Raw genomic sequence first — 25,011 nt, forward strand, 5'->3', positions numbered from 1 at the left:
GTGACTCACCTCGGTTCAGAACGATAAGGCCCGCCCACACACGCACCGATTGGTCGACCGTCAGGTCACCAAAGCGTAGGATTGGTCAATCGTCCCGTCACTCGACCGTAGGAGGGCCCGGCCGCACGCGCCAGGAACCCGGCGTACGATTGGTCGACCTCGAGGTCACTCTATCGCTAATGAGCGGATAATGAGATGCTAATGAGCGGAATGTTGAAAGTTTTTCGGATACCACGGGCACGATTTTTGTCCGGCCGAAACGTAAATACGCTTACGACCGTTTCGGAACGGTAAGCTTTCTTTCGACGTAACGCACGCGTAGGTACGCTCTATAACTTTCGAGCGCATAGCCGGACAGACGCACACGTAAGGACAGACAGACAGATAGACAGACAGATCGACTCGTTTATATAGATAGATATAGATAGATTATTAGAGTTTGAAAATTGTTCTGGCTAGTTCACAAATACCATTATCCATTTAAGGAATTGTGTGAGAGTTGATCAAATCTAAAAGGGAGATCCAATCTGGTTAAACAGTTGCAAGTTGCATCTACAATCCTTTCTGACTAGTAAACTAAGTTCAATTGTTAAGCAATGCAAAGCAGGTGGAAATCTGGGAACTATCTACCCATTTTTAGATCCCAAATTAACAACAGCTTCCCCAAAGAAGAAAATGCTCATAGAAGCTGACAGCAGAAACTTACTTGATGTTGTCCAAACAGCTAGATTCTGGCTTCAACACAGTTGTATGATGGAACATCTTGTAAAGAGCAATCCCAAGAAATATCACATTTAACTGCAAGATTAAGAAAAGGAAAACGAAATTAAGTTTCTTTATTTAAATTTAAAATGTCCCCTCTTTTAGGGTCCTTCCCATCCCACACACTATTCCCCACATCGAAACAGAGCTTTTACCTAGGCCTCTGGAGAGATGAGAGCACCATGGCTAGATGGCTTTCCCTTGTGAGTTCACTCTTCCTCAGTGAGCAAGTGAAAAACTTCCATTCAGCACCATTCCTCCTCCCTTTATTCCTCCCTTTCCCCAAGTCTGAGATCACGTATTTGCCACGTGGGGAACGGCAGGAAAGAATCTGCACACTATCGATCCATAATGCATCAAGGGGCTGAATGACCTACTATGTTCCTAGTGCACTGTTATACCAGCATCAAGTGCCATCAGCCCATTCGAGCCACCGTTACACAACTAGTGGCTCACTTACTGCTTTAGATGTATAATAATTAGAACTCTTAACAGCCTCAGAATTGCCTTTGTTGTTAAAAAATAATTTACATGGATGTAATTAGGAGCAAAAAAATGATTTTAAATGGAGCCTGCAGATTATGAGCAATGCTATTATGTATTTTCATAGATTTAAGGTACCAAACATTAAAACATCTATACTTTACAATTCTTAATTGACTATTAACTGTAGTTATTCTTTTTGAACCCATTGATACAGAAATCACCTTCATATTTCTTTTACACACTGAAGCCCTATAATTGCTTGCTATGACTAAGTGGGTCAGGGAGGAGCATTCCTTTTTAAAATGAATGCCTATAAATTAAGGACGTACAGCAAAGGTCCAGTGAAAGTCCTGTTTTATGCCCTTGGAGGTGCCATGTTAATTAGCAGTACTTACCATAATAATCAAGGTTGCAGGGCCTATAAAGCTCCAAATGAAGTAGGTGTCGAGCCTCAACCAACATCTGTAATGAAACACAGGGGACAGCAGGCATTCAAGGACTGAGTGCAGGGCATACATCAACAGCAGTGGACTGACAGAGAGGAATGCACTCTGCAAAACAGGCCACTGAGAGCCAGGAATTATTACACCTTTGTTCATTTAAATGTTGAATTATAGGCCCAATTTCTGACAGCACCATTGATGGAGGAAGATAATTAACTCTTGGAAAAGAAAGCAGAAAAAATGGCACAAGGCCTGATGACAGCAGTTGTGTGCCAGCACCTTCCTCAGCTGTCAGACAATCATCACAGGGAAATAAAAACTTAACACAGCCATTACATCTTCCAGCTCTAAGCTTCCTTCTCCTCCCTACTGACTATAACCTGTCAATCATTTATCTAACAGGGCTAGCTTTTGGCTTTAGCGCAGATCAAAGCAAAGCCTTATCCAAAGTAAAATAAAGAACATGGTTTGAACTTTGATGAGCTGAGGTGATCAGCCTTTCAGGTTGTTAAAACTACATCCCATTAACATCAAGAATAATTCCTGGCTTGAAAACATTGCAGAGTGCTCAGACAGATTTATGACCTTCAACTAAATTATTAATCACGTAATTTCCTTTACATTCAACAGGAGCAAATTTGTAGTTCTCTTGAAAATTACCTTCTTTTTCCAGTTTCATTTACGTGACAGATGAACAGAATGTATTTGACAAGTACATTTGAATAGAACGATATACTTGAAAAAAATTACGACAAGGACCTGGCACATGGAATTGAAGTGAGAAGGGATTATATTATGGGTCACATGAGTACACTAAGGCACATAAAAATTCCTCAACCTGCTATTTCTGTTGGGCGTCAATAGTGCAGTAATAGCCACAGAGCAAGCAAGTCGCTTGTTACAGTATACAGAAGAGTTCACCGGTTTAAACAAAGCACTGTGTCGGAGGCCGGTAGATACAGCTGGGAAATATATTATTTTTGCATTCTTTTGCATAAAAATCTTGCACCATTTAATAGTTCCACTTTCAGATGGCTCACTCACATTAACCAATCCTGAAGTATCCACCCTATATACAATCCAAATTTACTTCCCAGAGAACATCAGTAAAAAGCTTCACTACAAGCAATCGCAGGCACTCAAACATAGAGATAGGAACAGGAGTAGGCCATTCGGCCCTTCGAGCCTGCTCCGCCATTCAATGAGATCATGGCTGATCTTCGTCTGAGATCATAGCTGATCTTACCAGTTCAGTACCCCGTCCCCGCCTTTTCTCCGTAACCCTTAATCCCCTTAGCCTTCAGAAATATATCCAATTCTCTCTTGAAAATATTTATTGAATTAGCCTTCACAGCCCTCTGTGGCAGGGAATTCCACAGGCTCACCACTCTTTGAGTGAAGAAATTCTTCCTCATCTCTGTTTTAAATGATTTGCCCGCTATTTTTAGACTGTGGCCCCTGGTTCTGTGCTCCCCGGCCATTGGAAACATTCTCTCTGAATTCAGCCTGTCCAGGCCTGCCATAATTTTATATGTTTCGATGAGATCCCCTCTCAATCTTCTAAACTCCAGTGAGTACAAGCCCAAACTATTTAATCTCTCTTCGTAGGTCATTCCCGCCATTCCAGGTATCAGCCTGGTGAATCGCCGTTGCACTCTTTCCATGGCAAGAACATCCTTCCGCAGATGGGGCGACCAAAACTGTACACAATACTCCAGATGCGGTCTCACCAGCACCTTGTACAGCTGTAGTAAGGTATCCCTATTCCTATACTCGAACCCCCTTGATATGAAGGCCAACATACCATTTGCCTTCTTGATCGCCTGTTGCACCTGCATGCTCTCCTTCAGTGACTGGTGCACAAGAACACCCAGGTCCCTCTGCACTTCCCCATCTCCCAATCTATTGCCATTTAGATAATAATCTACCCTCCTGTTTTAACCCCCAAAGTGGATAACCTCGCATTTATCCACATTATAGTGCATCTGCCACGTATCTGCCCATTCCCCCAACCTGTCCAAATCGCACTGTAGCCTCCTGACATCCTCATCAGAGCCCACCCCTCCTCCTAGTTTAGTGTCGTCAGCGAATTTGGAAATATTGCATCCAATTCCCTGATCCAGATCATTTATATATATTGTGAACAGCTGGGGTCCCAGGACAGATCCTTGCGGCACCCCGCTGGTCACTGCCTGCCACTCCGAAAACGAGCCGTTTATTCCAACTCTCTGTTTTCTATCCGCCAGCCAGTTCTCTATCCACGTTAATACTTTGCCCCCAATCCCATGAGCCTTAATTTTGCATGATAATCTTTTGTGTGGAACCTTATCGAAGGCTTTCTGGAAGTCAAGGTACACCACATCCACTGGCTCTCCCCCCACCTTACCACTCTCGCTAAAGACCATGTTCTCTATCTGAAGATTTTCTTTTGCAAACATTTCTATCAATTTCCTCAGTTTACGTTCACAAAAACATATTTTCTATCTAGTGAATACGATTCTAATGATAGTACAGATGTTTAATGGCTTGTATAGCAACTCCCATTATCTAACAGCATTTTCAACCAGCTGCTTTCATTTTAACACAGCTAGTGTTTAACAAAATGACCTATCTCGATATGTACTCATCTCCATCTGTATTCTTCATGCTAATCTGTAGTCGTAGTGCGATAAAAGGTAGTTAAATTATTCAAAATAAATTACTTTGAACCCCTGTGTTTATGAAGTCATCAAATCAGACAGAAGTAATCAGTGCTCCTGGTCGGGGATTTTCAAAGCAAAACAGCAAACTCACGCTGTTGTTGTTCCATAACTTCGGTAGTCCACGGCAGCTGAAACAGCGACAATAAGTGCAGGTACTCCATATCCAACTAGATAGAAGTATTTTTTGCGGGAGTGCTCGCTTTCAAAGACTTCCACCAACATAATGTAGAGCTGAACACCCTCCAGGAACATCCATGTGAAGGCAGCCAGGAAGAAGAAGTGAAGCAAAGCAGCAAATACTGCACAAGCAATCTGCAAGAAACCAAACTGGCAGATTAGCAAGATTTACCTCTCTCACTCCTTAACCTTTACAATGCACATTTAAGCCAGGTATAACAAATATCCCAATTTCTACCAAATGACTGGTTGAGGTTACATTTGATAAGGGTCAGCAGAAGTGCAAAGCTTCCCTCTTACAATCTGATGCACAAGTTTGCACATTCGATGGGCCAGAGGTTTAGTGTAAGCATTTCATTTATCTCAGTTATTAGGCGGGTAAACACCTCAAAAATCTCCACGAGTTCTGCAGAGAGCCACTGACCTGACCATTTTGTTAAAATAAATGATTGTTTCCGTGTCTGAGAGTGACAGCGAAGCGAGAGGAAGAAAAAATGTCGTCGCAGAAGGTAGCAGCAACCGCTGGGTGAGATGCAGCAACATGGCAGCTGGGTCTGAGGGAACGTATTGGGAGATAGGGGCCTCGTCCATTTAAGGTCAGCCATTGTTTCCCTTTAATCCAACAGTGCAGAGTATCCTCTGTGAATTTGAAAATCTCCTTCTGATGTAGCAACCTCAAAAGTTCAGTGACTAGCTTTAGACAGGGGAATACTGTGCTTATGGAATAAACAAAACCACCACAATTCAACTCAGGTGACCCTCAACTGCCACTATAAAGATGTCTCAGTGGGACTTGACCTGTTTCACAACTGGCTTTTCAGAAACCATCAGTCATGCCTGGAATCATCAAACTTTATAGTCTTTGGTTCTTTTGACTTACAAAAACTTAAATACAATGACACACAGCCAACTAAGAAAACCAACAGGATGCATTACAGGTATTGCACTAAATGAATTCATTTAAACACCATTTTGACTGCGAAGTAGATACTGTAGTTGAAAAGTGCTGAAGAATTAGGGGGCGGGGGGGGAATCCTGCTGTTCACAATGCCTTACAAGGAAATAGTCATGCTTGAAGAGTGGTGGGATGATGGGAGGAAGCCACTACATTTTAATCATACCTGCTCTGAGCATTCCTAGCCCTCAAAAACAAGTTAGAAATGCTTGTGCGAAGTTGGAAAAAATAACCTTTGAACTGGTTAAAATCTAGTTGAAGTGCATGAACAAGTAATTTGCAGCTCATCTGAAATTTAGTACTTGACGAATATTCTTGAAGAAGTGAGGATTACAAAATGCAAAGATTTGCAAATAGCACACAAGCAGTGATTATTACTGATGGTTTCTGACCGTGACTATGACCACTGATTGCCTGAAATATGGCAATAGTGAATGTGGAGGAGAGTGAAATGAAGAGTGTAGGAGGCATAAGTGGCTAAAAAGTAACGGCAGGTACAATCATAGAATGGCTATTTGCCATGTTAATTTACTGTTTTCTGTGTATTGTATGGGGTAATTTTCAACCTCTCCGCCCAGGCAGTAGCCTGCTGAAGCCGATCGCCCGCCCGTTGCAGAACCTGATTTGTATCCCATTGAAATCAGAAGTGGGTCCTACAACGAGCAGGGGACTCAGTTCCACCAGGTTACTTCCCAGGTGGTGAAGTTGAAAGTGACCCCCTGTTTGTTCTGCCACTATCATTTGGACAAGGCTTTATTTTCTGCACAAGAAAGGAAGAACAGACTGCATGATAATAGTAACAGTGAAATCATTTTATTAAGAAATATGGTGTTGGTAGTATCTATGTATTGCTGTCATGCTTGTTCTGTGTTGTGTATTTCTCCATGCCAAGTATAGATGTGCCCGAACCCCATGCCCCCATAGTTGAATGAGTAGCAGTGGCAGATGGCCCTATACCGAACGATGAAGCGTGAAGGATACAGAAGGCCTGCTACCTATGCCAGTATCTAACCCTGAAAGAACTGGATTACTGCCACGGATGAACTCAGTATTTTCAGAGATAGCACCTTCCATCACTAAGGCAGGGTTAAATGATGGCACTGAACTACTGCTACCATGTGTGTGAACCAGCTGCCCCTGTGCAACTCTACACAAGCCATTGGCGGTGGGCATCTCCCCAGGTGCCACTGATCTGCATGGGCATTAAATACTGGGCATTGGTAAGACCTGTAATGCTAAATATAAGTATAGTGCCTGCTGAGCTTTGTATGCTCTTGAACTCCTACGCTGCCGCATTCACCACTGCTATTTGCCAGGCAATCTCTGGTCATAGGAAGAACACATCAGTAGCAATCACTGCTTTCCGATTATTCACAACTGTTAGCATTCATAATCCTTGCTTATCCCAGAATTTTCATCAAGTCCTCAACTTTGACATGCAACATAATTGCTCGTTCGTGAACTTTAACTAGTTCAAATGTCTTCATAGCTAAATATAAACAACTCTTAACTTTCACTGAGGTCAATTGTAGTGACCCTGCTACCAACCTGACCAAGATTAACAAACTCACAACAAACCTGGGATTAAACCCTAAGAAAATATTTGGCCCGCAGGTCAAATCTAACAGTCAAAGAGAATTCTTGGGAGGTGTTTTGTAGGACTTTCCCTTCCTTTTTCTTGCTTTTCTGCCTTGTAAAGTTCTCTGGGACATTGTTATTATATGAAGAATAATAAGCCAATTTAGTAATGAGGAGGACCAATCTTTACAGAAATGTTGGTACCTCCTTAGATCTTCATTCTCGTACAACTCATTGGAAACCCTGTGCATGTTAGGCCTCTGCCCTGTATCAGCTGTCCCCACACCAACCCTCTTAACTTTCACATAGGAATTCCCCACACTTGGTACAGGGCCAAGAAAAGAGATATGGGCACATATGGATGGAAGGTCTGTGTGTCGGCAACTTTAACAGAGTGTTACAAGTTTAGGGTCTTGCCTTAGTTGAGTATGGACTGAAATACGGTGAGCCGAAGCCATATATGAATTGTTGAGTTGCTTTATTTCAGAGAGCAAGTGAACATGCAGGGTAACAGTCAAAGTGAGTTCCACTTACTTGGCTCAGTCTTGCTTCTCTCCTCAATAATATGAGAAAAATAATAAGCCATGTGTCATTTCATGGGCTGAATTGTTTTTGGCATTATGTTTCTTTCGGGTGACTTACAACAGCAAAAACTGACATTCTGCATTTTAGCTTTTAGCTCTGAGACGAGGGCTGTGTCTGTCAGTCTTCTGCTCAAAACCTATCTGCCCAGTGTGGACAATAACACTGTTCTCCTCTAGCACCTTTCTTGCTTTGTCCAGCCTAGTGGGACTGCCATAGTTTGGCACTCTCAGAAAATAGGCAGTGGTAGATTTTCCTTTGGGTTAGAGAGGAGAGTAACTGACCAGGGCTCTTGCTCCTCATAAGTCTTCAGTGACAACTACTGAAAAATGTGCAAGTCGGGCGAAGACAGGACCAGCTTTGGCTGCAATGATTTTCATGGGGAGAATAGCTTGCAAACTCTCAGGGGGGAATTTTAACCCCCCCAAAAACGGGCAGGTTGGGAAGAGGTGGGATGTTAAAATATTAAAAATCTGAATCCCGACCCAAACCTGCCCCCTCATTATAATAATTAAATTACCAACACACCTCTGGTTTTAACGGAGGTGTTGGTAATTTAAATATTATAATGAGGCTGGGAGCCACACATTTAACCACCATTTTAAATTTAACCCTGCCCGGCCGGGTTTCCTGGGCCTCGGAAAACCCAGCAGCTAAAGGAAAGTGAGGACTGATAGATCCGGGAGGCAAGTATCTTTCCACTTACCTGCTGGATCCAGCGTCCCTGCCTCACCAACCCACCGCGCTCAGACCTTTCCAATCTCCTCCACAAGGCCTCCAATCTCAACCCCGATCTGACCTCCGACCTTCCTTTTGGACTCCTGACTGCGATCACCCCGGCCTCCAATCTCCCTAATGTTGCCCGGCTCACGACTCCTGATCTTCCCTCTGCCCCGGCCTGCACGATCTCCCCCAGCTCATGACTCCCGATCTTCCCCCTGCTCCGGCCTCCCCAATCCCTCCCTCCTTTCTGCTCTCACCTGGTGCCGAAGGCCTACCCGCCCCAACAGCCAGCCAGCCAGCCTCTCAATCTGGCTGGCTGCAGCCAGGAAATGGAGACAAAAATATTAATCAGGTCCTGCCATTAAAATCGGCAGGGCCGGAGGGAAAACTGTTTCTCTGGGTTCTCCTGCCCCTCCCTCTGAGTTAATATCCAGCCCACCTTCTCAAAGTTCACATGTGAAGAATGACAACTTGGATGAGGTACAAGTGGGCCTAGTCATTCGGGGAAACTCAATTTGTCCTCAACTATGAGAGATGAAGGAAATTGTACTGAATAGGAATTTTTTTTTTTAATTAAGTGTCCGACAGGATTACTAATTTAAGTGGCTCACACTTGAAAACTAAACATGCTCACCGGTTGATCTGTACGATTGATTCCAATTAGGAAAAGTAACTCGGCCACGAAAAGGCTTATGCAGAGGTTTTTATGAATGGTGTTTCGATCACTCTGAAGTCCGTGAAAGAAACAAAAAGTGAAGATGCAGATCAGCAGACAGACAAGTGATATCAGGATACCGACCCACGTAATAACCTCCAGTAGCAGTTCATGGACAGGGTCACTAAACTGGGAACACAATAAGGAAATTATCAGTCAGTAGACAAGTGTTAGTTTATCTATACAGCACATCAGCCTATTCCTACTGCAGGCTGGCAGGATAGGCTGCGCCAATAAATCATCAGTCTCAAATCATTAAAGTTAGCTTTCATTGCAGATAATCATTTTCAACACAAGGCACATACCCTTCAACATGCTTTCTGTATTGAAATAAGTCATTATACTTTTTGTAAGCATGTGCAGCATAGACTGCAATGGTCAGGTGACAATGACAAGGTGGCAACTTACATCGAATCAAAGACCACCAATGAGTTGCAATTACCAATTTAAATGTTTTTAAGATTTCAACTTCTGTAAGAAGGAACTTGCATTTTCATAGTGCCTTCTTATTCCCTCAGAATGTCCCAAAATATTTTACTGCCAATGAATTTCTTTTAAAATGCAGTCATTGTGGGACTTCCACATATGCATATGGAACAACGAACAGCAATCTATTTTTCTGGCGGATTTGGTTGATTGAGCAAAGTTGGTCAAGATGCAGGAAAACTTCCTGATCTCTTCAAGTAGTGTCATGGGATCTTTTATACCCATCTGCGTCAGCCGTGGCTCAGTGGTAGCACACCCGGCTCTAAGCCAAAAAGATTGTGGGTTCAATTCCCACTCCATCAATCAATATCACTAAAAAACAGATTATCTGGTCATTATCACTTTGCTGTTTATGGGAGCTTGCTGTGCACAAATTGGCTGCTGCGTTTCCTACATTACACCAGTGAATACACGTCAAAAGTACTTCACTGGCTGTAAAGCGTTTTGGGATGTCTGAGGTTGTGAAAGGCACTATATAAATGCAAGTTTTTCTTTTTTCATTCTCCAGAGACTTGAGCACATTATCTAAGCTGAAACCTCAGTGCTGTATCCCCATCTTCAGGATTAAACAGAGGCCTCGTCTGGTCTCTCAGGTGGACATAAAAGGTCCCATGGCTCTAATCGAAGAACAGGAGGGAGTTCTCCCAGTGCCCTGGACAACATTTATCCCTCAACCAACACCACCAAAACAGATTATATGAGCAAGTATCTTATTGCTGTTTGTGGGATCTTGCTGTGCGCATGCTGGCTACAGTGTTTCCCTACATTACAACAGTGACCACAAAAGTAATTCAATAACTGTGAAGCACATTGATACAGCATTAAAATGCACATAGCTCAATGTCTCTAGACTTGGCTTGTCAGTAGCTAGCAGCAAGTAATAGCAGGGTATTATTTCAGAACAGAAAGATTCAAAATGTGCAGTTTCCAAGTATTAAAAGATTAAAGAGCCCATCGATAATGAATGGACAGAATCTAGTCCTGCAGGACAGTTGATTTGGATTGTGGTTTTCAATGATAAGAGAGCACCAGCTCACAGTTATCTGCAACACCGATCTACTGCACAGAACAGGTCTGACCATCCCATTGTGCCTGATTGCATACACTAGACTCTCTCTGGCAGCTTTAGAATTGTAAAATTATCCCATTATATCCTTATGTAAACCACGTGGGATTATTCTGCACTAATGATATTCCAATATCCCCTCTCAAAGTCCTCAATCAATGTAATTAACTGCACCCACTTTTAAATGTCAATGACATGGTTTTCATTTTATTAAGACCTAAAACAGTGACACATGGCAGAGAGCAAGTATATAAGGAAGTATAAAGCTATAGTGTAATCCTAGGTTCCTAGGTATCCATAAACCTTTCAAGTTTTACTCTTGTGGCTATGGTGTAAGCTATGAATCTCTGAAGTAAACGCCAACCTTCCAGCCGTTTCCAACCATCTGTAATCAAATATGTGTTCAGTTGTTTTGCATTAAATAGGCAGTGTATGGAGCTGCATCAGCAGATTTAAAAAAAAAATCTATCGTAGGCAGATCAGCAAAACTTCTGTAATTAGCGGAACGTTCGGAGCTCCAGTGCAAAGCTGTACTCCACCAGCTTCACCGTGAGCTGGCCGTTTAGATCATCAACAAATCAGTGAGTACATCCATAATAGCGTACGATGGGAGTTGCCAGCCTCAGCACTCGTACTCAATCACAGCACTGCAAGGAACCCACCCAAGACCCAAAAAGCTCAATCTGCTGCAAACCCCATTACCTCAACAAAATGGGCACAATGACAGCAAGCTGCATTCTGCCTGGCTGGGAGTTTAATAACAGAGATAGGATTCTGGCAAGATATTACACATACCAGAGTGAGTAAGGAGGCTGCACTGCAACAGCTGCAGTCAATAAGTGATCAGTGCAACAGCTGCAAATTTGCTGTGGAGGACTGAACAGTGTAACATTAAAGCTGCAGTTAGTCAAGTGTTATTAAACTCAAAGTTTGGTTTGCTGCAGTGGATTCCTTAAGCACCATCATTTGCTGGTTAGTGTCACTTTGATTGGGTACTGATCTCGCCATGTCTTGCACCCACGTCTATGGGGCAGAGGGTGAAGTGTGCCACGACTTGCCTACAAATTCAGGTTTACCTAGAATAGGCTCCAGCTGTTAGCAATTTTATCCTCTTATGACTCAACAGCTTTCAGCTCACAGTAACTGCCCAACTATTGTCAGTGCTGTGCTGTGGACACTAGTCCACTGAGACAGTAGAGAAGCTGCAACCAAGACTGTGTCTACCAACATGACTTGTTGTCTTTCAGCCTCCACAAATTCTAGTAGGCGGTCATTTGACTGGACTTTAATCTAGCTCTCCACAGATAAGAAGTGGTGGCGACATTAGCAACTGACAAATCCTCAAAGCGGGACGAAACAGACTGAAGCAAGACATGCGCAGCCAATTTAATTGTTAAAGGGGAAACTCAATAGTTTTTAAACACATAGGGGTCGATTTTATCTCAGGTGCGGGGAATTGGCGGGTTCCCCGAATTTAGTGATTCCCACACGATTCTAAATGGGTCCATGAGATTGATGCAATTTTAACTCAATTGGCCAATTGATTTCCAGCGTGTGGGAAGCCTTGGCAATTGAGTATTTCCAGTCAGAAAGTAGCAGAATATGACGTCATCATTGCTGCTGCTTTTAAGGTCCACAGCAAGGCTTGCTTCCTCTGCAGGCTCCCAAACTTCACCATTAAGATGGCACAGGAGCCTGCAGGAGCAATGGCCAGCGGGAGGGCCAGATCTGCCCCCAAATTTGATGAGGCTTCACTGTAGGCATTACTGGATGGTGCTAGGGCCCACAGGGAGGTCCTGTTCCCTTCTTCAGGGAGGAAGAGGCCTCCCAGTCAGACCAAGGCTGTGTGGCTACAGGTGGCAGGTCAAGTCAACTGCTTGGGGCTCACACGAAGAACGTGGTTGCAGTGCAGGAAAAGATTCCATGACCACCTTCGCACTGGAAAAGTAAGTACTGTATGATGTTTCCATCATCCTCAATCTGATCCCCATTGCCTTTCCTCACCAGCACTCAGCTTTAGCAATCTCTTCCTGCACATCCCACGAGACACTCACATCCATGCACCCTTACCCATTCCCTCTCACTCTATGCTCACATTCACAGAACTATGCCACCATGCAGCCCTCGCACTCCCTCTCACTCTGATGCTTTGAACACAACTGACAACACACAGGGAGGGCCCTTGGTATTGCAACCTCACTCCATCGTTGTCTCCTTCTAAGTATCTATGCTATGCAATCTCTGCACTCACTCCTTCATTCTCACTCAACCTCCACTTGTTTCCCTCATTGCAGGAAAAGAGAGTGAGCCAGGACAGGAGGAGGGCCGCCCTCATCAGCCCAGCTCACCCCCGGAAGGAAGGCGTCCTGGAGATTGCCGGAGCTGACCGAGATGTGGACGTTGGGGAAAGGACAGACAGCAGCATCCCCGCAAGCTGGTGACAGAATAGTTTTCCCTCTCTCTCATTGGCATTGCATGACTCGCTGATAATGATTCTGAAGCTACATCATATGGACTTATGATCATCTGCAAAATGCAATGTGCATGTAACCTTGGCATCACATCTCTAACTTTTTCCTTGACTCCCCCACAGGACCATCGAGAGACCCCGTCCCCAGTGTGCAGGAGGAAGAGCCTGAGCAGCCAGATTCCTCAGAGGAATCTGCAACCTCTGAGGGCGCAGCGTCAGCAGAAATAAGCGCACCCAGCACCAGCGCAGACACTCACACCTCGGTGGGACCTTCGGGACATAGAGTAGAATTGTCACCTGGTGTATCACAGCTCACAAGTGAGCATCAGCAGATTGTGGAGACAGGGACAGCAGTGGAGAGTCTTCGTCGGAGGGCGCAGGACTCTGCCAGCTCGGCTCAGCTGCATGGCAACACTCTGCCTCTGGGTCCATCCGTAAGATCAGAGGTGATGGAACTCCATGAACAGATGCAGGATCTGGCAGGTTTTGTCTCTAGGGTCGCTGCGTGTGTGGAGCGAATGGAGGAGTCCATAGCGAACATGAGCAGAGCCTTTCTGGAGTCATTGGCGCATGAACGCATCAACACGGAAAGGATGGCTACCTACGTGGAAATGATTGCTGCCTCCGTGGTAAGGCTGGCTATAGTAGAGGGCTACGGTAGAGGAGAGGAGCGCAACGGTAGAGGAGAGGAGGGCTACGGCCATGGAGGAGGTTAGTCGCCAGGGTATGGAAAACATGGTGAGTGTTCAGAATAGAATGACATCTCTTGAGGAGCGATGGGCATCTATTGAACAGAGAAACCAGACCTTCATGGAAGTCCTTCTGAGTAGGACTGCCATTGTAGATACGGGTCCCCATGGCCCCCCCTGATGTGCAGCAAGCTGCTCTCAAGCCACTTGCATGCACTGAGGGGGACCTGACCCATGAGAGGGAGGTTGGTGGCAGACCTCAAAGAAGTGGGGGCTCCTCTCCAAGTGCTCACACTTCCATGCCACTGCAGAGCCCTCGGTCAGAGCCCCGCCAGAGTACACACCAACGGAGATAGAGGTCTCAACCCCTGCACAGCTGCAGGAGCAGCAGACTGCTGGTGAGCCCTTACAGGCTCGCCATCCCAGAGGACGCCCGCCAAAGGTCTTAAGACAGGAGCAGCAGGAAAGTGAGCAAGGGGCCTCCACATCTGCTGAAGCCACAGGGGAACCATTACGTAGGAGCACGCATAAGAGGAAAATAAAGCACAAATAGTCACAAGGGTAGTCACTTGGGTGAAATGCTGTGTATTTTGTAAAAATGCCATCAGTTGTTTGTTTTTCATAAAAATTCTGATGGCAACTTCTGCAGTTGTGGCGTGTGTCATTTCGCGAATGGGGCTGGAGGTCCTCTAATGCCAAGAGGGGAAGGGAAAAAAGGCTTCCCATGCTTCTGGTAGGTGCCTCAGTTGAGGAAGCGCTGAGTGAGGGTGGCGAGGGGTGTCTCGCCGGAGGTCACACTGGAGAAGTGTGCGAGGCTCCAACCTTCCACAGGTGTGGTTAGGCCTGGTAAAAGTTGCCCCAGACCTGAGACAACAAAGTCCTGCCACCTGCAAATGACTGATCAAATATCCTCTTTAATGTTGGACCTGCAGCTGATAGTCAGCAAGCCAATAGTGTTCACGCCAGGTTTCACAGGCGTGAACCCCACCAGGCGCGTTTTATTTGGGAAAAGGATTAAACAGGCAAGGGCCTGTTAAAATGGGATTATAAAGGCCAATCAGTGCTGTTTAAGGCCCTGAAGACTAGTCCTGTCTGATTCGGGTCAATCAGACACACCTAGGTTAATAATGGCGTGGAGGCGGGAACCAGGGCCGGTGGGGGGGGGGGTCCCGACCCCCAGGTTTTGCGATTTTAACCCTCCGCACGCCTAAAAGCCCGCCTGTCGGCTGCGTAAAAATCGAGCCCATACACTTCAATGGTTTCATCACAGACAACACAGTGCTCTGCATCAAGTGCTGCACGCTTGTGGAGAACTCCAACAACAATAACTTTTATTTATATAGTGCCTTTTGTTAAGTCCGTGAATGATTGAGACACGGACTAGCAGGAGAGAAACAAACAAGTCTTTACTGGTGAAAGGCATAAACGAATCTAAACAACAGAGGCTCTCTAGCGCCTTTTATATAGGGGTGGTCACTGCCGGTACTGCAGTCTGAGACCAGTTATTCTCTTAAAGGTACATACACAATTCCTCCCCTTTCAGATAAACAGTACATAACATTCATTTAACAACTAATGATAACGAATTACAATCACAATTACTGTTGCTAGATACATTGGTTAAGTTTAAGCAATTATAAGTTCAGTCTTTGAGGAGGCTTCCTAATTCTGTCTGGATAACGCCTCTTTGGAGTATCAGGTTCTTCTGGCAATGTTGAGTCGGAATCAATGTCGTTGTTTGGTTCATCTGCTTCCAATATTACCGGTTCTGCGGTAGCTGCCATTGGAACGTCGATTTCATTACCAGGTGTATCAGATCGTGGTGTGGAGTTGACGTTTTCCAGTGACTCTAGAATCTGGTCAGCATGGCGTCTTACAATGCTCTCCCCAACGTCCACGGTATACATGAGAGGTCCTTGTCGTGTACAAATCGTTCCTGGCTGCCATTTCTCAGTGCGGTAGTCCCGGGCCAAAACTGGTTGACCTATCTTAAAACTCCTGGTCGGCCTTTCATTCATATTCTGAAACTGCCTGTTCTCCACATCTCTTCAGACGTTTGGCTTAACCAAATCCAAGCGGCATCGTAGTCTTCGATTGAAGAACATCATGGCTGGAGCTTGGTTGGTAACCGCATGTGTCGCATTCCGGTAGGCAAACAAGAAGTTGTCCACCTTGTGTTGTAGGGGTATATCTTCATTACACATTGCCTTGATAGCCTTCTTGAATGTTTGGACAAACCTCTCGGCCAATCCATTAGTGGCTGGATGATATGGGGCAGATGTGTAATGCTTAACGCCATTGTTCTTTAAGAACCTCCGGAACTCTACAGACACAAACTGTGGTCCATTGTCAGAGCAAATCTGTTCAGGCAGCCCATTCCTGGCGAATATGGTTCGTAAAACTGCGATAGTTTTTTCCGTGGTGGTTGAGGACATTTTTATTACCTCTGGCCACTTTGAATGTGCATCCACCGCAATTAAAAACATCGAGTCCATGAAGGGACCAGCAAAATCAATGTGCACCCTTTGCCATGGAGATGAGGGCCACTCCCATGGATGCAGAGGAGCTTGTGGTGGGGCGTTTTGGACCTTCTGGCATCCTGCACAGCTCTTGGTCATCTCTTCCATTTCTCTATCGATTCCCGGCCACCACACAAACGCTCTGGCTAAGTTCTTCATTTTTACCCCACCCAGATGACCCTCATGAAGCTCATTGAGCACTCTATCTGTCAACTTAGGTGGAATTACTACTCTGGATCCACACATCAAGGTTCCTCTGCACAGACAGCTGTTCTCTTCTTGACGAAAATGCTGGCAGCAGTGGTTCGCCATGTGCTGGCCATCCCTTCACCGTTAAATCATAGACCCGTGATAGTGTCGGGTCATTCCGTGTTTCCTTTTCTATGTTTGCATTCGTCACAGGGAGACATTCGACTATGGTCAAGTGGAATAACTCCATTGGATCCACTGCAAGGTCTTCTTCTTCCACCGTCGGCAACGGTAGACGTGACAATCCATCAGCATTTCCATGCTGTTTAATTCCCCTGTACTCGATGTCATATTGGTGTGCCCCTAGGAAAAGGGACCATCTCTGCAGCCGTTGTGCTGTCATTATCGGTATGCCCTTCTGAGGGTTGAAAATGGAGACAAGAGGTTGATGATCGGTTAGTAGAGTAAATTTTTGACCGTGCAGATAGTGATTGAACTTCTTCACCCCCCACACTAGGCTGAGGGCCTCTCTGTCAATCTGGGCGTAGTTACGCTCGGCAGAAGTTAACGAGCGCAACGCAAAAGCTATCGGCCTCTCCAAACCATCAAGGAATTTATGTGACAGTACCGCCCCAATGCCGTAGGGAGACGCATCACACGCCAGCCTGATTGGCAGTGCTGGGTTGTAGTGAGCCAATACTTCCTTCAAAGTGATTAAGTCCTTACTCTTCTGAAAAGCATGTTTACAATCATCGCTCCATTTCCATGCTACCCCCATTCGTAGCAGGGCGTTCAGTGGATGCAGAATTGTCGACAAATTCGGCAAAAACTTATGATAGTAATTCACCAACCCGAGGAATGACCTCAGTTGCGACACATTTTCAGGCGCTGGGGCCTTAACAACCGCTTCAATTTTGTCAGGGGACTTATGTAACCCCTCTTCATCAATCACGTGGCCACAATACAATATCTGTTTCTTTAAAAAATTCGCACTTGGGGTGGTTGGCTCGCAGCCCATGTTCCCGTAGTCTAGTAAGCACCTGTTCTAGGTTGTTAAGGTGTTCACTGTCATCTTCACCTGTTACAAGGATGTCGTCTAAGTAACACTGAGTCCCCGGAATCCCTTGCAGGACTTGTTCCATCGCTCTTTGCCATATCGCCGGAGCCGATGCTACTCCGAATACCAATCGATGATACTGGTAAAGACCTTTGTGAGTGTTTTATCATGAGATACTTCCTAGAGGACTCTTCAACCTCCATCTGCAAATATGCTTGTGCTAGGTCAATTTTTGTAAAACGCTTCCCTCCAGACAGTGAGGCGAAGATGTCTTCTATCCTTGGAAGAGGATATTGTACTGTGTGAAGGACAGGGTTCACCGTCACCTTGAAATCCCCACAGATGCGAATCTTCCTTGGCTCCCCGGACTTATTGCTTAACGTTTTCTTCATGACAGGAATGATGGGTGTCGCCCACTCGCTCCAGTCGACCTTAGACAACACGCCCGCCTTCTCCAGATTCTCCAGCTCTGCCTCGACAGCTGGACGAATTGCATATGGTACCGGTCTCGCTTTGAAAAACTTGGGAACTGCATTCTCTTCTATTTTTAACGAGGCGGTTACGCCTTTAAGCGTGCCCAGTTCTTGTTGAAATACCTCTTTGGCGTTAGCTAAGATTGTTGACAATCGTCCAGGAGTGACGTCGTCATCTTTTTTACCATCCACCGTCATTGCATGAATGGAATGCCAATCTAAGTTTATCTTCCTGATCCATTCCCGTCCCAATAACGGTGGTCCACCATTTGGCAGTATGTAGAGATACAATTTCCGTATTTTCTTGCCATTGTATTCGACAGGCACCCTTATTTTTCCTCTGGGGTATACTTTTTGCCCCGTATACGTCGTCAAGACGATGGCTGTCTCTCTCAAGGGTATGTGTGAAAATAGCCGCTCATAGTCTCGTCGATTCATGACGGTTAGCGCTGATCCTGTATCCAATTCCATTTTAACTTGGGACCCTGCTATCGTGAGGGTGACCCAAATGGTTCGGTGATCCTCTTTTGCGATTACATTGTGAAGTTTGAGACAGCTTAATCTCCTGTTCTCGGATTCACTATCGCTCATCTGGTCTTCGGAACTACTGTCCATCATCTTTTGTACTTTCTTGTACGGTTCCTTAGTAGCCTTTTTGTTGTCGCTGGTCTTCTTCCCAGACCTGCAAACTCGTGCAATGTGTCCAATCTTCCCGCGTTGTCTGCATATTTTGTCTTTGGACCAGCAGTCCTTCTGGTCATGGTTAGTTCTGCCGCAGCGATAATATTTTGCAAATCCCCGTGTCATTTCGTGGGTGCCGTATTCCTGTGGTTTTTGTTGAATTTCTGCAGCTCCCCTGGCTGCTGCTTCATACGATACTGCCACGCTGAAAGCCTTATCTAGTGTCAGCTCTTTTTCTGCGAGTAACTTCTTCTGTGTTCCTTCACTCAGGAGTCTACAGACAAATTTGTCCCGTAGGGTATCTGCCAGTCCTGCTCTGAACTGGCAGTGCTTTGATAGCTTGCGTAGTTCCGTAAGATACTCAGCATTGCTCACATCTTTGTGCTGAGTTCTCCTGTGGAATTTAAATCTTTCTGCTATCAACAGCGGTGCAGGGTTTAAGTGCTCCTGTAGAACAGCAACAATTTCATTAAAACTCTTCGCCTTCGGTTTGGATGGAGTAATCAGATCCCGCAATAGGCCGTACGTTCTAGCGCCCATTACGTTTAGCAATATTGATGCCTTTTTCCCCTCCGCTATTTCATTTGCCTCGAAATATACCTCGACTCTTTCCACATACATGGTCCAGTCCTCTAATGTATTATCAAAAGCAGTGATACAGCCAGTCTTCGGCATCTTGCAAATCTAAAATGGCGTCTCCCACGCTTTGCCTTCTTCCCCGATTTAACAAAATGTCGCCTCCCGTGCTGTGTCTTCTTCCCCGCTGTTGTTAGCGCTGCTTTCCACGGTTTCCTGCGCGTTAAATATTAATTCGGTTTCTTTTATTATCTTCCCGTCGTGGAGCGGACCCTCTGGGACACTTCCCTCCCTCTTCCGAGGTCCGAACGCTGCCCAGCTTTGAAACACCGGCCGCGCCCTGTATGCTCCACCCTCTCTCTCCTTGCTTCCCGACTCGCTGCCCGGCCCTGTTGAAAGGCCACCCGATCGAGCTTCAGCCCGCCGCAGCCCAGGAAGGATCAGAGCACTACCTGCCACCAGCCCGATTAGCTGGGAAACCACGGACCGAGGAACCCAGCCTGGCTCTGCACAGTCTCTCCTGTAAGTTTTGAACTCGATGATTGACGGTCGACGCCCGTTTCTCGAGTTTCAATGGCCTATTTTTTTTTTTCTTTCTTCTGGCTCCGACCTTCAACAACGTCGTCGGAGCTGCTGCTGAGTTGCAGGTAAGTTCGTTTCTAACTCGTCGCCAGTGTTAAGTCCGTGAATGATTGAGACACGGACTAGCAAGAGAGAAACAAACAAGTCTTTACTGGTGAAAGGCATAAACGAATCTAAACAACAGAGGCTCTCTAGCGCCTTTTATACAGGGGTGGTCACTGCCGGTACTGCAGTCTGAGACCAGTTATTCTCTTAAAGGTACATACACAACACCTTTAACGTAGTAAAATGTCCCAAGGGGTTTCACAGGAGTATTATAAGAAAAAAATTTGACACCGAGGAGAAGTTAGGGCAGATGACCAAAAGTTTGGTCGAAGAGGTAGGTTTTAAGGAGTGTCTTAAAGGAGGAAAAAAGGTAGAAAGGTTTAGGCAGGGAATTTCAGAGCTTAGGGCTTAGGCAACAGAAGGCATGGCCACCAGTGATAGAGTGATTATAATCAGGGATGCTCAAGAGGGCAGAATTAAAGGAGCACAGATATCTCGGTTGTGGGGCTGAAGGAGATTACAGAGTTAGGGAGGGGCGAGGCCAGGGAGGAATTTGAAAATTAAGATGAGAATTTTGAATTCGAGGCGTTGCTTAACCTGGAGCCAATGTAGGTCAGCGAGCACAGGGGTGATGGGTGAACGGGACTTCGTGCAAGTTAGGACACGGGCAGCAGAGTTTTGGATGACCTCAAGCTTATGTAGGGTAGAATGTGGGAGGCCAGCCAGGAGTGCGTTGGAATTGTCAAGTCTGGAGGTAACAAAGGCATGGATGAAGGTTTCAGCAGCGGATGGGCTGAGGCAACGCCGCCTTATAACAATACATTTGGGGACATAGAGCTTCTCCATTCAGTGCATTCTGGTTAGCAGTCAATTATCAGGCAGAGCCATATGTATTGTGTCACTCCTCTGTGAAGCTGACATCAGCAGAATGAAGCAGAGACAGTGCTGTCTTCTCTCTTCCAACTCAATGCAATGTTACAAGCTATACACAGCTCGACTCTTGAGAACACTCGACAGATGGTATTATTCATAAGTAAAGCTATCAAAATGTTATATCAAATTTAAAAAAAAGGTTTGAGGTCAATTTCAGCCAAGTGGAAGCCTACAAGATATGTATATACACAATGGAGAATAAAATGTAATTGCCAAGAACGAGGAAAGAAATGGTAAAAAAAAACTTAAAACTTTAAGATCTTGTCAGTACAACATCTGAACTGATTAAAACCCAGGCCCTACTAATTGTTAGCAACTAAGACCAAACAAGTTGCCTCAAATCCCTGATCATATTGCTTCCAATACAAGCACAGTAATGCCTATACATCTGGATTCTTCAACTGGCGAGCCCTATGCAATGGAAATATATAATGACCTCATAAATATATGGGAATTTACTTTTTGTGAATTAAAAAGTTAATCAAAGGAAAGGATCAATTAATGCCAATTAAAGAACCTTTTTCCTTTTGTGGGGCATCAATAGGAAAGTGCAGTTAGTGACTGAAAAAAGAGGTAGGATGGGAATCCAGAACATGACTGAGGGAGGTAAACTGAAAGGAACAAAGAAATCTTAGAGCTACTGTCCTGTGACTTTTCCACATTTGGGAGAATATAGAGAATGAGGGAAATAATAAAACAAAAATTATACAAGTTTTGAAGATTAAAGTCTATTTGAAGTCTCACTAACAAATTGAAATATTGCTAGACACATCTCTTTTTCTAATCATGTATCAACAATGACACATACGCTTCAGCCTGTGGGACAAATTTCACACAAAAATACAATTGTGATTTAGTATGGGAGAGAAATTTTCCAGATTGTTAGATGTTCTTTCCCCCTCCCCCTCAAAACACAGTTGAGAAATCAGACGTTGCTGATGTTAGAGTACTACCCAATAAAGTGTCTCAAAGTCCAAATTAAAATTCTACTGAATCCAAGGGATAAGAGCATTTTAGTCAGAGAAACAAGATGAAGATCTTAATGTGGCTCAGGTTCAATTTGTATACTGCAGAAATCAAGAAGGGATTTAATGAATCATGCAGGGAGAGAATGTGCATTCTACATTTGATACTGTGCCTTCCTCAGTTCCTTATGTATGATTATCAAAAAGCCCAGCACATGTTGAAACTCTTCACTTGTGTTATTCAATTTCCTTCACTTGGGGAGACAGTACATTCCCATGATGCACTGTCAAATATTTAATAATTGTCTTGATTCTTGTTAAATTAATTTCTTCACTGGTCTAGCAATATTAGGTACCTAGAACCAGTTGTATTGAGCTCCTCTGTAATAATAGAGATCAATTTGACTTCCATAGCAGGCAAATTTCATATGCTTGGAGATTAAGACATTATGTCCTGCAATTCCTTACCTTGACGTCTTTGTGTGCCATGAGGACTGCAAAGTTTGTCAGATGATTGCAGGAGCATGTAGTGTGTGTCCTGTTTGACCCCAGCATTCTGCAGCCCTGCGTAGACCAATACCCTGTCATTGTGCGCTTCGAGTAGCTCCAGAACGAACAGTTTGGGTTAAAATTGTTTTGGAGCTGAAACAAGAAATATAAAATCTTTCAAAATGTGACAAGTATCATCCCTCTCTCTTTCCGCCCCCCCTCCCCACCAGCCAGTTCTTCAATACATCCATTCCCTTAGTCAAAAAGCAATCTGTTACACGTCACATTTTCCATGTAGAAGCTATAAAATTCAGATTGCTATCAAGCACTTCACTATTACCAAATTAGTTATTTGGTTTTGATTAATTTGAACCCACAACTAAAATCAACTCTAACAACCATCTGGATAATCATAATTTAATAGGACAAAGTCAGCATGGTTTTATGAAGGGGAAGTCATGTTTGACAAATTTGCTGGAGTTCTTTGAGGAAGTAACATATAGGGTGGATAAAGGGGAACCAGTGGACGTAGTGTATTTAGACTTCCAAAAGGCATTTGACAAGGTGCCACACAAAAGATTATTGCTTAAGATAAAAAATCACGGGATTGGGGGTAATATTCTGGCATGGATAGAGGATTGGCTTTCTAACAGAAAGCAGAGAGTTGGGATAAATGGTTCATTCTCAGACTGGCAATCAGTAACTAGTGGTGTTCCACAGGGGTCAGTGCTGGGTCCCCAACTCTTTACAATCTATATTAACGATTTGGAGGAGGGGACCGAGTGTAACATATCAAAGTTTGCAGATGATACTAAGATGGGAGGGAAAGTAGTGAGTGAGGAGGACATAAAAAACCTGCAAGGGGACATAGACAGGCTAAGTGGGCAGAGATTTGGCAGATGGAATACAATACTGGAAAGTGTGAGGTTATGCACTTTGGCAGGAAAAATCGTAGAGCAAGTTATTATCTTAATGGCAAGAAACTGGAAAGTACTGAAGTACAAAGGGATCTGGGGGTCCTGGTGCACGAAACTCAAAAGGTTAGTATGCAGGTGCAGCAAGTGATTAAGAAGGCCAATGGAATGTTGGCTTTCATTGCTAGGGGGATAGAATATAAAAATAGGGAGGTATTGCTTCAGTTGTACAAGGTATTGGTGAGACCGCACCTGGAATACTGCATACAGTTTTGGTGTCCATACTTAAGAAAAGACATACTTGCTCTCGAGTCAGTGGTTCACTCGGTTAATCCCGGGGATGAGGGGATGGACATATGAGGAGAGGTTGAGTAGATTGGGACTCTACTCATTGGAGTTCAGAAGAATGAGAGGCGATCTTATTGAAACATATAAGATTGTGAAGGGGTTGGATTGGGTGGATGTGGGGAGGATGTTCCCGATGATGGGTGAAACTAGAACTAGGGGGCATAGTCTTAGAATAAGGGGCTGCTCTTTCAAAACTGAGATGAGGAGGAACTACTTCACTCAGAGGGTGGTAGGTCCATGGAATATGCTGCCCCAAAAAGCTGTCGAAGCTACATCATTACATAAATTTAAAACAGAAATAGACAGTTTCCTAGAAGTAAAGGGAATTAAGGGTTATGGGGAACGGGCAGGAATTTGGACATGAGTCTAGGTTCGGATCGGTCATGGCCCTGTGGGTAGCAGAGCAGGCCCAGGGGCCATGTAGCCTGATCCTGCTCCTATTTCGTGTGTCTAATTCTGTTAGATTCAGGAGATGGTTCAGTGATAGCAGATTGGCGGTTAGGATCAGATCAGCCATGATCTTATTGAATGGCGGAGCAGGCTCGAGGGGCCGATTGGCCTACTCCTGCTCCTATTTCTTATGTTCTTATGCTTCATTTGCAATTCAGATCAGGCAATTTAACAGTTCTTGACAATCGTGCATTATAGTGATGCCATTTGACTGTTAAAATGGCAATGTCCGCTGAACATTGAGAGAGAATTGTAAGTTGGTATCCCCACCATCAGACCTCGAGAGCACACTACTTAGTTGTGCTACTTAGTTGTTTACCAGTAATATTTTAATAAGAATTAATAAAAAGACAGCCAGCCTGTAATTAGAATGAGAAAATACTGCCTAGCAAACCTCAAACTTCTTTGAAGGCATTACAGATAAAGTAGAAAGGCGCTTGCTATGATACGACTTCGTTATAATTTCAGAAAGCTTTTGGCAAATTTCTACATAAAAGAAACCTTCTAATTAAACTAAAAGTCATGAATTGAGAGTAAAACATGGGAATGGTTAATAGATAGGAGACTGACAACACTGGTGAGAGTCATGGCAGAGTGGGGGAAGGTGTTGAGCGGAGTTCCACGGGGATCATTGCTGGTACCCTTCTTGTTTCTTATCTGCACAAAGAGCCTGAATGCTCGAACCATTGGTAAGCCTGTCAAATCTACAGACAACAGTAGAATGGGGAGAGCCATGGGGACAGAAGACATAATTAGTGTTTTGAAGGGGGTTTAGAACAGTTATACAATTGGGCAGACAAATCAAAGTTAGTAAAATAAAATACAATAAATGAAAAGCATCAGCACAGGGACTATCACTGTTTGTGACTAACAGCAAACTGTTAAATGTGTTTTTATATACATGTATTCACAATTTTAGTATTATTAGCAAACAGCAGCAGCAGTCTTCCCCCTTA

The 25,011-nt window shown here is 44.5% G+C and overlaps 1 protein-coding gene across 22 annotated transcripts in view; it reads right to left on the bottom strand.

Annotated features, from left to right (window-relative positions):
- LOC147124680 (adhesion G protein-coupled receptor L3-like) overlaps positions 1-25,011 on the bottom strand; it is a 783,432-nt gene that overhangs the window by 83,804 nt on the left and 674,617 nt on the right. For all 22 annotated transcript variants that reach the window (XM_085991353.1, XM_085991371.1, XM_085991380.1 and 19 more), the window contains 5 exons: positions 22,323-22,496; positions 9,043-9,252; positions 4,485-4,705; positions 1,644-1,710; positions 707-798 (listed from right to left, as the gene is read on the bottom strand). In XM_085991353.1, coding sequence (XP_085847479.1) covers positions 707-798; positions 1,644-1,710; positions 4,485-4,705; positions 9,043-9,252; positions 22,323-22,496 — 764 coding nt within the window. The remainder of the gene's footprint in view (positions 1-706; positions 799-1,643; positions 1,711-4,484; positions 4,706-9,042; positions 9,253-22,322; positions 22,497-25,011) is intronic.

The sequence above is a fragment of the Somniosus microcephalus genome, chromosome 1 (genome assembly GCF_052327205.1).
Source record: "Somniosus microcephalus isolate GS21.2 chromosome 1, FLI_Smic_1.0, whole genome shotgun sequence".
Lineage (NCBI taxonomy): Eukaryota > Metazoa > Chordata > Chondrichthyes > Squaliformes > Somniosidae > Somniosus > Somniosus microcephalus.